The sequence below is a fragment of the Cucurbita pepo genome, chromosome 5, assembly GCF_057944985.1.
Source record: "Cucurbita pepo subsp. pepo isolate OVF chromosome 5, ASM5794498v1, whole genome shotgun sequence".
Classification (NCBI taxonomy): Eukaryota; Viridiplantae; Streptophyta; class Magnoliopsida; order Cucurbitales; family Cucurbitaceae; genus Cucurbita; species Cucurbita pepo.
The window spans coordinates 15,570,231-15,582,423 of NC_141802.1; the positions used below are offsets into that span (position 1 = coordinate 15,570,231).

At 35.4% G+C, this 12,193-nt stretch overlaps 1 protein-coding gene and 4 non-coding genes across 6 annotated transcripts; 4 read left to right on the top strand and 1 right to left on the bottom strand.

Moving 5' to 3' along the window:
* Positions 1–885: 885 nt before the first annotated feature.
* Positions 886–6,906, bottom strand: LOC111795716 (Phosphoglycerate mutase family protein). 2 transcript variants are annotated; one of them, XM_023678279.2, is made up of 7 exons: positions 6,751–6,905; positions 6,516–6,594; positions 4,376–4,426; positions 4,145–4,255; positions 2,138–2,269; positions 1,534–1,609; positions 886–1,458 (listed from the first exon to the last, which is right to left on the bottom strand). In XM_023678279.2, the coding sequence occupies exons 1-7, from the start codon at positions 6,768–6,770 to the stop codon at positions 1,238–1,240; spliced, it is 690 nt and encodes a 229-aa protein (XP_023534047.2). In that variant the 5' UTR covers positions 6,771–6,905; the 3' UTR covers positions 886–1,237. The 2 variants fall into 2 exon arrangements, with proteins under 2 accessions (XP_023534047.2, XP_086980421.1); XM_087124295.1 differs by lacking the exon at positions 4,376–4,426 and having other exon boundaries at positions 6,751–6,906.
* Positions 6,907–8,401: 1,495 nt separating this feature from the next.
* TRNAT-AGU (transfer RNA threonine (anticodon AGU)) lies at positions 8,402–8,475 on the top strand. The gene has a single exon. It is a non-coding gene; the product is annotated as a tRNA-Thr (tRNA).
* A 160-nt stretch (positions 8,476–8,635) lies between these two features.
* TRNAT-AGU (transfer RNA threonine (anticodon AGU)) lies at positions 8,636–8,709 on the top strand. The gene has a single exon. It is a non-coding gene; the product is annotated as a tRNA-Thr (tRNA).
* Positions 8,710–8,830: 121 nt separating this feature from the next.
* On the top strand, positions 8,831–8,904 carry TRNAT-AGU (transfer RNA threonine (anticodon AGU)). The gene has a single exon. It is a non-coding gene; the product is annotated as a tRNA-Thr (tRNA).
* A 121-nt stretch (positions 8,905–9,025) lies between these two features.
* Positions 9,026–9,099, top strand: TRNAT-AGU (transfer RNA threonine (anticodon AGU)). The gene has a single exon. It is a non-coding gene; the product is annotated as a tRNA-Thr (tRNA).
* Positions 9,100–12,193: the final 3,094 nt, after the last annotated feature.

Below are 12,193 nucleotides of genomic sequence, written 5' to 3' on the forward strand. Positions count from 1 at the left end.
AGTATGCTATTTAATCCAATTTTAATGTAAATATGTGTTTTTATTTGGGTAGTTTAGAGGACGAGAAAAGTTGTCTCGTTGAAATCTTAAAAAGATTTGTCATGATGTGATTATGGGATATTATATGTTAGAGAATCGACCAAGTTAAAGAAAATGGTAATTTTATATGGTTAATTACGTTTTTTAAGAATTTGTAAGTAATTAGAATTATATTCATAAAAATAATTCATTTACTATTCATGTCAAGTTAAATTATTAAACTTTTTATTTTGTACCAAGAATACCTCACCTTTCCCCTTTCAAAAGTTTTATTAATATCTTCAAAGTTAAAAAAAAAAAAAAAAAAAAAAAAAAATCTAAAAATACTATTACTGCTCATTTAAAAAATACTATTGAGCTTTTTAATATTTTCGACTTTCGTAATATATGCAAATAAATATAGTATCATTATATAAAACCCTACCTACTAATGTGTATCTAAAGTATATACACGCAATAACTGTAGCAAGCAAAATATTACTTTATTTCCTTCCACTTTCACGAAATTCAAGATTTGGGTCACATCTTTGTAGAAAAAGTTACAAAATTTTAGATTAAAAATTCAAATTGATTTTCGCTTCTAACAAATTTTAAGTTTGTTAATTCAAAATCCGAAAACCATTCATTTAAGATTTACAGATTTGTTAATTAAAATGTTCAAAGTTGTAGCCACAAAAACAAATAGAAATTTACAACATTTAAAAACAAATAATACTAAATACAACAAATTAGAAATTCCAACGATCGACATAGCTATCGTGTAGGAATAAACATTTACCCATTAGCTGTGCATTCCTCTTTGTTATAGACAGTTTAATCGGTGTAGAACCAAATAAATTATAGACATTTTCAATAGAAGATGTGGAGATAGAGATTAAAGAAATGATGTTTTGGTTTCCGTAAGATGGAAGAAAGGTGGCAACATGGTAGCCAGCCATGGCACCCATTCATGGCCACACCCATTTGGCAACCATGGCGCACCCATTCATGGCCACACCCATTTGGCAACCATGGCGCACCCATTCATGGCCACACCCATTTGGCAACCATGGCGCACCCATTCATGCCTACACAATACCTACATCATCAATAGTAGTTTACTAACAAAAAGTTAACGGTAGAGACCATAACAATCTTTCTTGTTTTAAATTTAAGAACCAAAATGAATTCTCGCTTTATACGTCATGGGATGGTCAACCTAACCAGAATGTTTATCTCCTCCAAACCCAGACTGTAAATAATCCGTCTGGTTAAGGTGGCTAACATCACCCCATGATTTTACCTTCCATTCCTCCCCATCAGACAAGTGAAATATATTCACAGATGTATTCAGTATCTTGCCTCCAATACCGCGAGGATGAGATCGCTTAAACAGCGCTCGTATAGTACCGCCATGAGTGACCACAACGACTCGCTCGCCTGTGCTTCAACCAGGAAAATATTATTGAAGAAACTCATCAACAAATTGGCCACTGGACCAAAGCCAAGTATTACCTCTATGGTTATTTCCAATTTTTTGCAATGAAGATGTGCAACGCTGGTAAAGTTGGTCAAGACTTTCTCCACCACCCTGCATTTGGGGCAATACTAAAATAAATAATTCTAGTAATTACCTATGAGCCATAATTTTGTAGATGCAATATATTAAACAGACTTTCTATGTGCTTGAAAAAGTACTTTAAATGCAAATAATAATAATACTATCATTCCGAACTGCCCCTTTCTCCGCACTACTGGTCAATATTCACTAGCAATAACATGCGTACTCTACTGCCTAGGATGAACTCCAGAATAGAACTTAGCTACCCCTGCTGCTTTAGAACAGAGTAAAAAGAATTTAGCTCGCATCACAGCATAAACGGCCAACCAAGGTCTAGTACTCAAGCGCTGGATTAATCAAAAAATACAGTTCACAACTAAGTATTTTTTAAAATTAAGCACATTTTGTGCATATAGATGAATTTGGGGACAAAAAGATGACCGGTAAGTAGAAAACCATTTATGTGCTATTCCCAGTAGATTTTCCACAAGGTTCAATGCTCCAATGATTTTAGGATACCCATTAGATAATTGATATATGAAAAAGGAAAAATATTACCGGAATTGTTTGATCTGTACGGCGAGATTTTAAAGCTGCAGCAGCTTGAGGATTTGTCATGATTGCTTCATGATACACGAGACCTTGAAGATCTCCCAAGTTTCTTTCCCTCAAGTCAGGATCTTTAATAACCTAGATGAGACCTCCAAGTAAATTTCCAACAACAATAATAAAAAATAAGAGTACAATTGTACTTACAATCATACAAGAATATCCATAGCTATTTCACCGATTTCAGGACCTTAAGTGTTTTTCAGATATCACCAACCATTTATTACCAAGTGAGAGGAGCTGTTTACAATTGGTGAAAAGGTAAAAGAAGAAAAAAGAATAAAGACAGCAAAATGTGTGTTACACTCTCTAAGAGTTACGGAAGCAATAAAGGCAAACAAATTGTGTTCAAGTATCCAAGTATTTATTTGTGCTTATGTGCTTCTACTGTGCATGCTTATGCGTCTCTGAGATGTGAAAAGTATTACACATACATCCACAAAATCGACTGCCTTCTTTTACTACAATGAACTGCAAGATGAAGCAAAGGTAACTATTTGCAACTTAGTTGTTGACTCCATACAATCACACAAATTAATGATCATGAGAGAACAATAAGCGTGACTATTGTTATGATTAAGGTATATACTCATTTTCCACAGATCTAAAGCTAGATTAAAAAATTGAACCCACCCTCCATAAGAGGTGGTAGCCAATTCTCGCCACACATGGATATCTTTGGTTCCACATTTTGAAATTGGGATTATATGCCCCAAGACGAAACCAACTTTTGTTTGAGGACAGCAACCTTATTGTTCTAATACTACCACACCACAAGAAATCACTAGACAAATAGGGATTTAGGGATCGTTTCGGGGTTGACAAATTGTTGAAATTTTTTCTGAATTTTGTACCAGTCATCATAAAAAGACTGCCTGGTTACAACTAGAGTGGGTGCCCACACTAATTGGTAAAAACCGGTGTCACACACCTTCACAAAGAAGAGTGATAGAAGGAAAGGGCTCTTCAGAGAAATAAATATAAGGCTACATGACTTAATCATTTGAAGAAAACTGCTTCGATTAGACCATTTTATTGCTGCAGGAAGAACCAAATTTTGTTCCCTACCATTGCTCTCTAACTTCACGTTTCAGCACAAACACTCTCTTTAATTGGTAATTTTGGACCCAAATTGTGATATGGACACTCCCAATTTTTTCTGAAACATTTGGGTCAAGGGGATAAGGTTACGATCTTAAAACAATTACTGTACCCACATTACTTCGTTGAGGTCAAGGGAATCAAAACGCTATCCCAATCCTGCATATCTTTTGAATGCGGAAACATACAAAAATATGCTATTTAACAATTAACAAAAGAGTTACTTAAAAAAAGAACCGATTGAATCATTTTTAACAAACACAATAATAGTCCAATAAAACAAATCACAAACACAAACAAAAGCATATCAATTTCATTTGGACAGGTTTGAATAATTGGTTTTAGTAAAGTTTCTTTACCCTAAATATCAAAGAAAAGTTAACTTGTATCACAATATAATCTAATATAGGGGAAAGAAAAGGCAATAGACTAAAGAACTTCAACAGGAATCAGACTGTCACTTTGGCTGGGTTGGGAGCATTGTAATCATATAAGCAAAACAAAGGAAAAATATTACAAAACAGATGGATTTGCTTAAGTTGTCACTTTTCATGGTGAGATCAAATCCTTAAAATGACTGTGTAAAAAATACATTAATAAACAAGATTAAATATTTCTAAGTATTAGGGTGGAATAGTAATTTATATGATATTAGTCCAGGACTTGTGTTCAGCATTTTGTCCCCAATTAATATTTTTAATTTGATTGTTAGGTTTCATGCTATTTTTTTAACCTACAAGCAAAAGAAAGTATGAAGAATACATAAAAAAAGATTACTCATATTTTGATCTTTAAGCAAGAGTATTTTTTTTAATGCAGTGGTGATTTAACGAATGGTTCGACTGAAAGTCATACCTCTGGAATAGCACATGTAGTTGCAATTATTTGCGCAGTTTCAAGAGCTCTTTTTAAGTCAGAAGAGTATACAGCAGAGATTTTCCGCTCCTTGGCCAGACGGTTAGCAACCTTCGAAATAAAGAATGTAGAGTTCAAAACTTTTTTTTTTTTTTTTTTTTTTTTTTTACTTTTACACAGTCCTGATGTTACATGTTAAGATTAAGACATGGAACATAAGTTTTAACTCACTGCAACTGCTTGCTGTCGCCCCGCTACATTTAATTCTACATCCAGGTGTCCCTATTTAAAACATAAATTCAGATGGGAACAAAAGAGTTCACCAAAGTTGGAAGGGGATAATGATCAAAAGCACAGTATATATTCAAGATTAAAAAATGGGACAAAAGTCATGTTAGGTTAATTTGATTCTCCATAAAACTTGTAGAGATAAAATATATGACAGGCAGAAATTCCTTAAAAGAGTATCAACATACTATTTTCTTTCCTTAACTACTATTATGATCATATTAAAATTTTGGATAAATGAAACTCTTAGATCCCTAAAATTTAAGTTAAGATTATTAGGTCCATAAATGTCAAGACCCGACAACTTTTTCATAAAAGAAATATTAAAGGACGCACCCACATTGATGGCCAAACTCTCGAGACATCAGGTTTTCCCTATAGACGGTTCAATTATGTATCATAGGACGGTTCAGCTTGGTTTTCAATTTTTCTTTTTATTTTTGGTGGTTAGGTTTTAGTTCAACACTCAACCGAGCTTAACCGAACCTACTATACCCCAACCAGAGACCAACAAAACGGAAGATGGCCTCTAAAATTAATCAATGGTGTTATACTTTGCATGTAAGCCTTTCCATACAAAAACTTTGATATTGGAGATTATATTCTTCCACAACAGTCAATCAAAATAGAAGAAGATTTTGTGCTTCTAATATTAAACTGCCTCCAAAATGAAAATACAATACTCCTAACTAGCATAACAGACTAACTAGGTAACAATCTAACTTTACATCAGCCACATTTTTTCATCTTTTCCCATCAATTTTCCTTGATGCGTCACCTCTCATTATCTTGATCATGCTAAGTCCCTTCCACTTGCCATACCTTTTTCCTCTTCATATAAATGAACCTGATTAGAGGCCTCATCAGGGCCAGGTCCATCTTTGGGCAAAGTTCCAAAGGTTATTGGAACCATACTTGAGCCTTAATCTCATCTTTAAGCTCATTGGCAAACTTCCCATCTAACACATGTTTCAAAATGTAGGTGCATGGGATGGTAGTGTTTTGCATTGCCTGCAGATTCACAAAAGAAAGGAACTTCTAGCAAATATGCTGCCAGAGTAAAGGATCGTCAACAAGGGCGTTCTAGATGAATCGCTAGAAACATCTATCCTCCTATGTTGGTCTAAATTGGTTAATTAACTACATGTTCAAGTTGATCCAACTCCTAAAGGAACCAAAGAGTGGCTACCCCAAGTTTTTCATGTAGATTAATTTATCAAAAGACTCCTAAAAAATCTACACATTTGGGTAAATCTCTTGGACATAAATCTCATGTGCTCCTGGGTCATGCATTATGGGATTCACGTTATGTTGTTTCTTGTGATCCTTTAACCAGAACCTTCCTTTTTCTATGACCCCCTTGAAGCATCGTGCTAATGTTATTCCCTGTTCATTCTTTTCATCTTCTTCATAAGTACTTACAGCATCCTTCTCTTGGAATTTGACAATGCTCTCACTCACCACCAAAATTTCCTCCGTGATTACAAACTAAATTCCCCAAACTTCTCTTTATAATTCTGTTCTTGTTCCCACCTTCTTTGATACTTACATTCCCCATTGATGAACTGCTCCCATGACATCTTGACAGAATGTGGCCACTAGATTTCATCAATCAAGAAAAAGAATACAACAGTGGATGTTCGAGAAACTTCATATCCTCTTATACTGAATTTATCTAAGATATCCCTTCATTCTCAAACTCCCCCCATCCGTCTCCCATTTTGGACATTTATTCTTCTGTCCCCTTATATAAGTAATATGTAATGGGACCTTATAGATTGCTGATCTCTATTGAAACGAAGCCATTCCAGGCTTTAAAAAAAGAACATCCAATTTTCAGTCCATGGAACCAGAGCAATATTCTAACGCTAACATCAAAACATGCAAGAACAAAAGGAATAAGAGAGGGGAAGTGTCGAAGGAATTATTGGGGAAAGAAATTAGGCTAAATGAAATTTAGCAAAATTGATGAAAACATTCTTCACGAAAGAACCTACAATCGATCATCCTCCTACTTGATCATGTGATTAATTAATCAAATTCATCCGAACAAAATTTTATAGGTTTGCTAATGATGTAGAACCTGAATTCTTGCTTCGGCATTCCAAGCTGTTTCACCGTGCCTTATCACAACAATTTCAGCAACTGCTGGGTTGACATAGCTGCATATCAACATCAACATGCGATCCAATTTAAGTTCATAATCAAACGTAGAAACCGAGGAAAAGGCAAATTACAAAATACAAAAACAACAAAATAAAAACGAAAAAGAAATAGGAATTAGTGGTGAGAGCAGAAGAGAAAACTGATGATCGAACCTGAAATCCGACTCGGCCATGGAAGAGAGATGGCGTATCTGGGTGATCGAGTCGCGAGGGTAGTGGAAATCTAGACTTCCAAGTAAACATTTCGCTTCATTTAATATCCACAAATAGAAAGTTTACGATTAAATTATGAATTTTTTATGCTTCTTTTTTTTTTTTTTTTTTATCCCTCAAATGATTTTCTTTTCATTATTTCTCTTTATCTCAAAGGGACTAAAGAAGGTTTGATACGAAAGGATGAACTCGAGCCTACAACAAATAGTAACCTATGCCGACACAAAATTTGTTTGGTTTAAGGGTTCGTTAGATATCCATAAATGACGACAAATAGTAACCTATGACCGACACAAAATTTGTTTGGTTTAAGGGTTCATAGATATCCATAAATGACGACAAATAGTAACCTATGACAACACAAAATTTGTTTGGTTTAAGGATTCATTAGATATCCATAAATGACGACACAAAATTTATTTGGTTTAAGGATTCGTTAGATATCCATAAATGACGACACAAGAATGGTTAGATATCTATAAATGACGACAAATAGTAACCTATGCCGACCCAAAATTTGTTTGGTGTAAGGGTTCAATTTTGTACCCTTTGATATTAATTTTGAGAATAAAATATCATTGGGTTAGAGGGAGTTTGAGCTTATTATTGGACTTAGACATCAAACATGATATGTGAGGAACAATGTTTATTGGGTTAGACTTAGAATAAAGTTCTTTAATGATAGTACAATTAAGATTTTATTTTTATTTCATCGAAATTGTAATGATAAATGTAGAGAAAAAAGTGGCAAATAAACCCGAGCTTACTTAGATGATTAGGATAGTCTTTGTAACGTGAATTGGAGCGAGATAATATTTGAGAGGAAAGGTTGAATAAACCTATTATGGTTAAAAAAACGTCATATAAAGAGTGGTCAAATGGTATATTAGAAACATACAATCTTTATGGTTTTCCACAGACATTCCGCGTTACACATAATTTTTTTTTTTTTTAACGTTTCTATGTTCCGTTTGTCTACTTTTTGAAGCAACTCCTGTAGCTCAATTGGTTAGAATATGGTTGTTATCATCAACCAATGGGATCCGACAGGGAACTAATAGTGGGGATTGATGAATTTTAGTAAAAATACAAAATAGATAGACTTTATCGTTTTAACTGTTTGAATGTTAGTTAGTTTTTCATTTCTATGTTCGGTATGTCTACTCTTCGAAGTGGCTTTTGTAGCTTAGCTGGTTAGAGCACTCATTTAATAAGCGGGAGGTCTTTTGAGTTCAACTCTCAACAAAAGCATTTTCTCTAACATATGAGAACGTATGCCTGAAACTAATAATAGGTATTGTTTATGCTTTTAGGATAAAATAAACCTATAAAATAGATTAGGGCTTATCTTTTTTACCGTTTGAATGTTAGTTTGTTTGTCGTTTCTATGCTCGGTATGTCTACTTTTTGAAGTGGCTCTTGTAGCTCAGTTGGTTAGAGCACCCGTTTAGTGGAGGTCTTGAGTTCAACTCTCAACAAGAGCATTTTCTCTAACATATGAGACTTTTTTAAGTAATAAACCTATAAAATAGATTGGGGCATGTTAATTTGTTTGTCGTTTCTATGCTCGGTATGTCTACTTTTTGAAGCGGCTCTTGTACCTCAGTTGGTTAGAGCACCCGTTTAGTAAGCGGGAGGTCTTGAGTTTGACTCTCAACAAGAGCATTTTCATTTAACAAATGAGATCAGATACTTGAAACTAATAATAGGGGTATGCTTTTAGGTTAAAATTAACCTATCAAAATAGATTAGGGCTATCTTTTTCACCGTTTGAATGTTAGTTTGTTTGTCGTTTCTATGCTCGGTATGTTTACTTTTAGAAGTGGCTCTTGTAGTTCAGTTGGTTAGAGCACCCGTTTAGTAAGCGGGAGGTCTTGAGTTCAACTCTCAACAAGAGCACATTTTATATCTAACAAATGAGATCGGTAGTTACAGGTATCAAATAGATTTAACTTTTTTAACCGTTTGAATGTTAGTTTGTTTGTCGTTTCTATGCTTAAAATGTTTGCTCTCTGAAGTGGCTCTTGTAGCTCAGTTGGTTAGAGCACCCGTTTAGTAAGCGGGAGGTCTTGAGTTCAACTCTCAACAAGAGCACATTTTATATCTAACAAATGAGATCGGTAGTTACAGGTATCAAATAGATTTAACTTTTTTAACCGTTTGAATGTTAGTTTGTTTGTCGTTTCTATGCTTAGAATGTTTGCTCTCTGAAGTGGCTCTTGTAGCTCAGTTGGTTAGAGCACCCGTTTAGTAAGCGGGAGGTCTTGAGTTCAACTCTCAACAAAAGCACATTTTATATCTAACAAATGAGATCGGTAGTTACAGGTATCAAATAGATTTTACTTTTTATTAACCCTTTGAATGTTAGTTTGTTTGTCGTTTCTATGCTCTGTATGTTTGCTCTTTGAAGTGGCTTTTATAGCTCAGTTGGTTAGAGCACCCGTTTAGTAAGTGGGAGGTCTTGAATTCAACTCTCAACAAGAGCATTTTCTTTAATGTAAAATCATTAATTTGTTCGCGTGTTTAATGACTCGAAATTTGTTGGGATTTTGCCCGCGCAGGGTTCGAATTGCCAATAGGTCACCCAACCATAAAAAAGAAATGTTGTTTTGTCCACTCACGTGGATCCTAGGAAAATTTCCAATAGGTTACCTACACCTACTTCTCTCATCTTAAGAGTGAAAACTATCCCCACAGACCAATACAAGTCATTCTGTTTTGTCCTCACTCACATGCTTCGTACGAAAACTCGCAGGACCCCTCTCATTTGGACGTAGTCTCGGTTAATTTATGTACCCTCTTTTACTTGTGTCTCACACAATAGATGGGTTCCATTTTATGCACACCAACCAACTGGTATGCAACCTAAATCAATATGGGTTAGAATTTTCTTATACACTTGTAAGAATCCCATATATAATTTTGAGGGCAAACTACATCGCACATGTTTTTAATCATATAAATGCATAAATTTACGAACTTTGAAATACATTTTAGAAATTATATTTTAATAAACATGCTCTTATCATGTTTATGTCCTAAATTTTTAAAAATAACTCGTCACAATGTTAATATCAAAGGTGACTTGGATAAGATGGTCAAAAGCTATAAATTTCTTGAATCTTAAAAGTAGTATGTTAATTAGTTGTAAAATCATTAATTTGTTCGGTGTTTAATTTGCATTCGTAATTTATGCCAACAAGCAAATGGTCGATATGTCTGTGTGATTAAGAAGACAGACTTGAAATCTGCTGGACTTTGCCTGCGCAGGTTTAAATTCTTTTATGAACTATGTCGAAAAATTAGAAATAGAATCGATAAGAAGTTACCTAATCCTCACTCACGTGGATCTACAAAATTTTCAAGAGGTCACCCAACCATAAAAAAGAAATGTGTGCTTAACTATGAAGTTCAAAGTTCTACATCAGATTCATTGATGATTTCAGCAGGAAGGTGTGGATTTATTTCCTGAAACATAAGTCAAATGTGTTTGTCACCTTTAAGAAGTGAAAAGCTAAAGTTGAAAAATAGACCGGCTTGAAGATAAAAAACTTGAGGCCTGACAATATAAGAGTGTTCAACAAGTTAGAGTTTAAAACATTTTGTGCAGCTGAGGAAATTAGATTAATGAGGACAGTTCCTGGTAAGACAAAACAAAATGGCGTTGCAGAAAGGATGAACAGAATATTGAATGAGCGGGCAAGAAACATGAGGATTTATTTTGGACTACCAAAGACATTCTGGGCTGATGCCGTGAATACAACAGCCTATTTTATCAATAGAGGGTCGTCAGTACCCTTAGAGTTCAAATTTCCAGAAGAACTATGGACAAGAAAAGAACTCAAGTACTCTCACTTGAGAGCTTTTAGTTGTATTGTGTACGTTCACGTCAATCTAGAGAAAAGAGACAAGTTTGATGCTAAGGTTGTGAAGTGCTACTTCATACGCTATGACTCTAACATGTTCGGGTACAAGTTTTGAGATGACAAGAATAGGAAAATCTTAAGACATTGTGACATAACATTTGATGAAAAAGTCTTTTACAAGAACGAAGAGAAGATAAACTCTGATACGAAGCAAGTGGGAGTTGAGCTTGAGTTGTGGAAAGATTCACCTAGTGATGTAGTAGATACTCAAGAAACTCTTGAGATTGTTGCTGAGGAACTAGAGATGGAGCAAGTGACATCGGAGTCAGTGTTGAGAAGATCATCGAGAACTATCAGAGTACCAAATATGTATGTACCTTTACTATACTATTTGTTGTTGACTCTGATGAAGGGGAACCAAAGTTCTTTGATGAGGCCCTACAATTGGAAGATGCAACCAAGTCGGAGCAAGCCATGGATGATGAGATGTTTAGGCTTCAGAAATGCATTGCTCTTTCATCTACTGAGGCTGAGTACGTGGCAATAGATGAAGCTGGAAAGAAGATGATATGAATGACAGACTATTTAGAAGAATTAGGCAAGAAGCAGCGCAAGTAGATTCGTCATGTAGATAGTCAGAGTGCCATGAAGTTCGTGAAGTACCCGGTCTATCATTCAAAGAAAAAACACAAAAGGTGATACCATTTCACTCACACGTTAGTGGAAGATGGTGATGTGTTTGGAGAAGATAGAGGGTGCAAAGAATCCAGCAAACATGTTGATATTGGAATATTGAGGTTGTGCAAAGCCTCAATTGGTATGATGTAGTGAAGGTTGAGAATGAAATTCTTGGTTGACTATATCAATCTTCAGGTGATAGATTGTTGGGATATGGAGCCTTTCATAAAAGATTTGATAGAGATATATTTCGTAGACTATATTCCGGAAAGTCATATCCCCTACCCGATAGTTATATGTTGTAAGCCGTTGTTGTTGCCTTTTTGCTTGCATCACATATAACACTAATTTCAGTCTCTCAAATCTTACTTTCAAAACTCTCTTCTGAGATCTCTCTGCCCCCGTTTTCTAAAACTTTCTTCTTGAACCGAGGCCAGAGGCTCGAGCATATGTCGCTTGGGCATAGGCGATGCAAGAACGAATTAGCTTAACTCACTTTCTTGCTGGGAAGTGAGTGCTGCACAATCGCAAGTCCGCTGCCATCAAAAGTGCGATTGTGACAAGTGATTTACCCTGTGGCACATGCGTGTGTCACAGCATGGGCGAGCGTGCCGAGACGAGTGTCTCAGGCGACTTCCTTTGAAATGGGATTTTCAAGAACAATACTGGGTGGCACGGGTGTGCCAGTATTGTGCCCCAGCCCGCGTGTTGGAGGTTGCTACATACACCCGCTATCTCGCACGGTATCCGTAAATGACACGGCATGGGCACAGGAGGGCCAATGCCTCGATAGAACTCGAATGGATGGATATTCAGGAAGTCCCGATGAGATAAGTGAC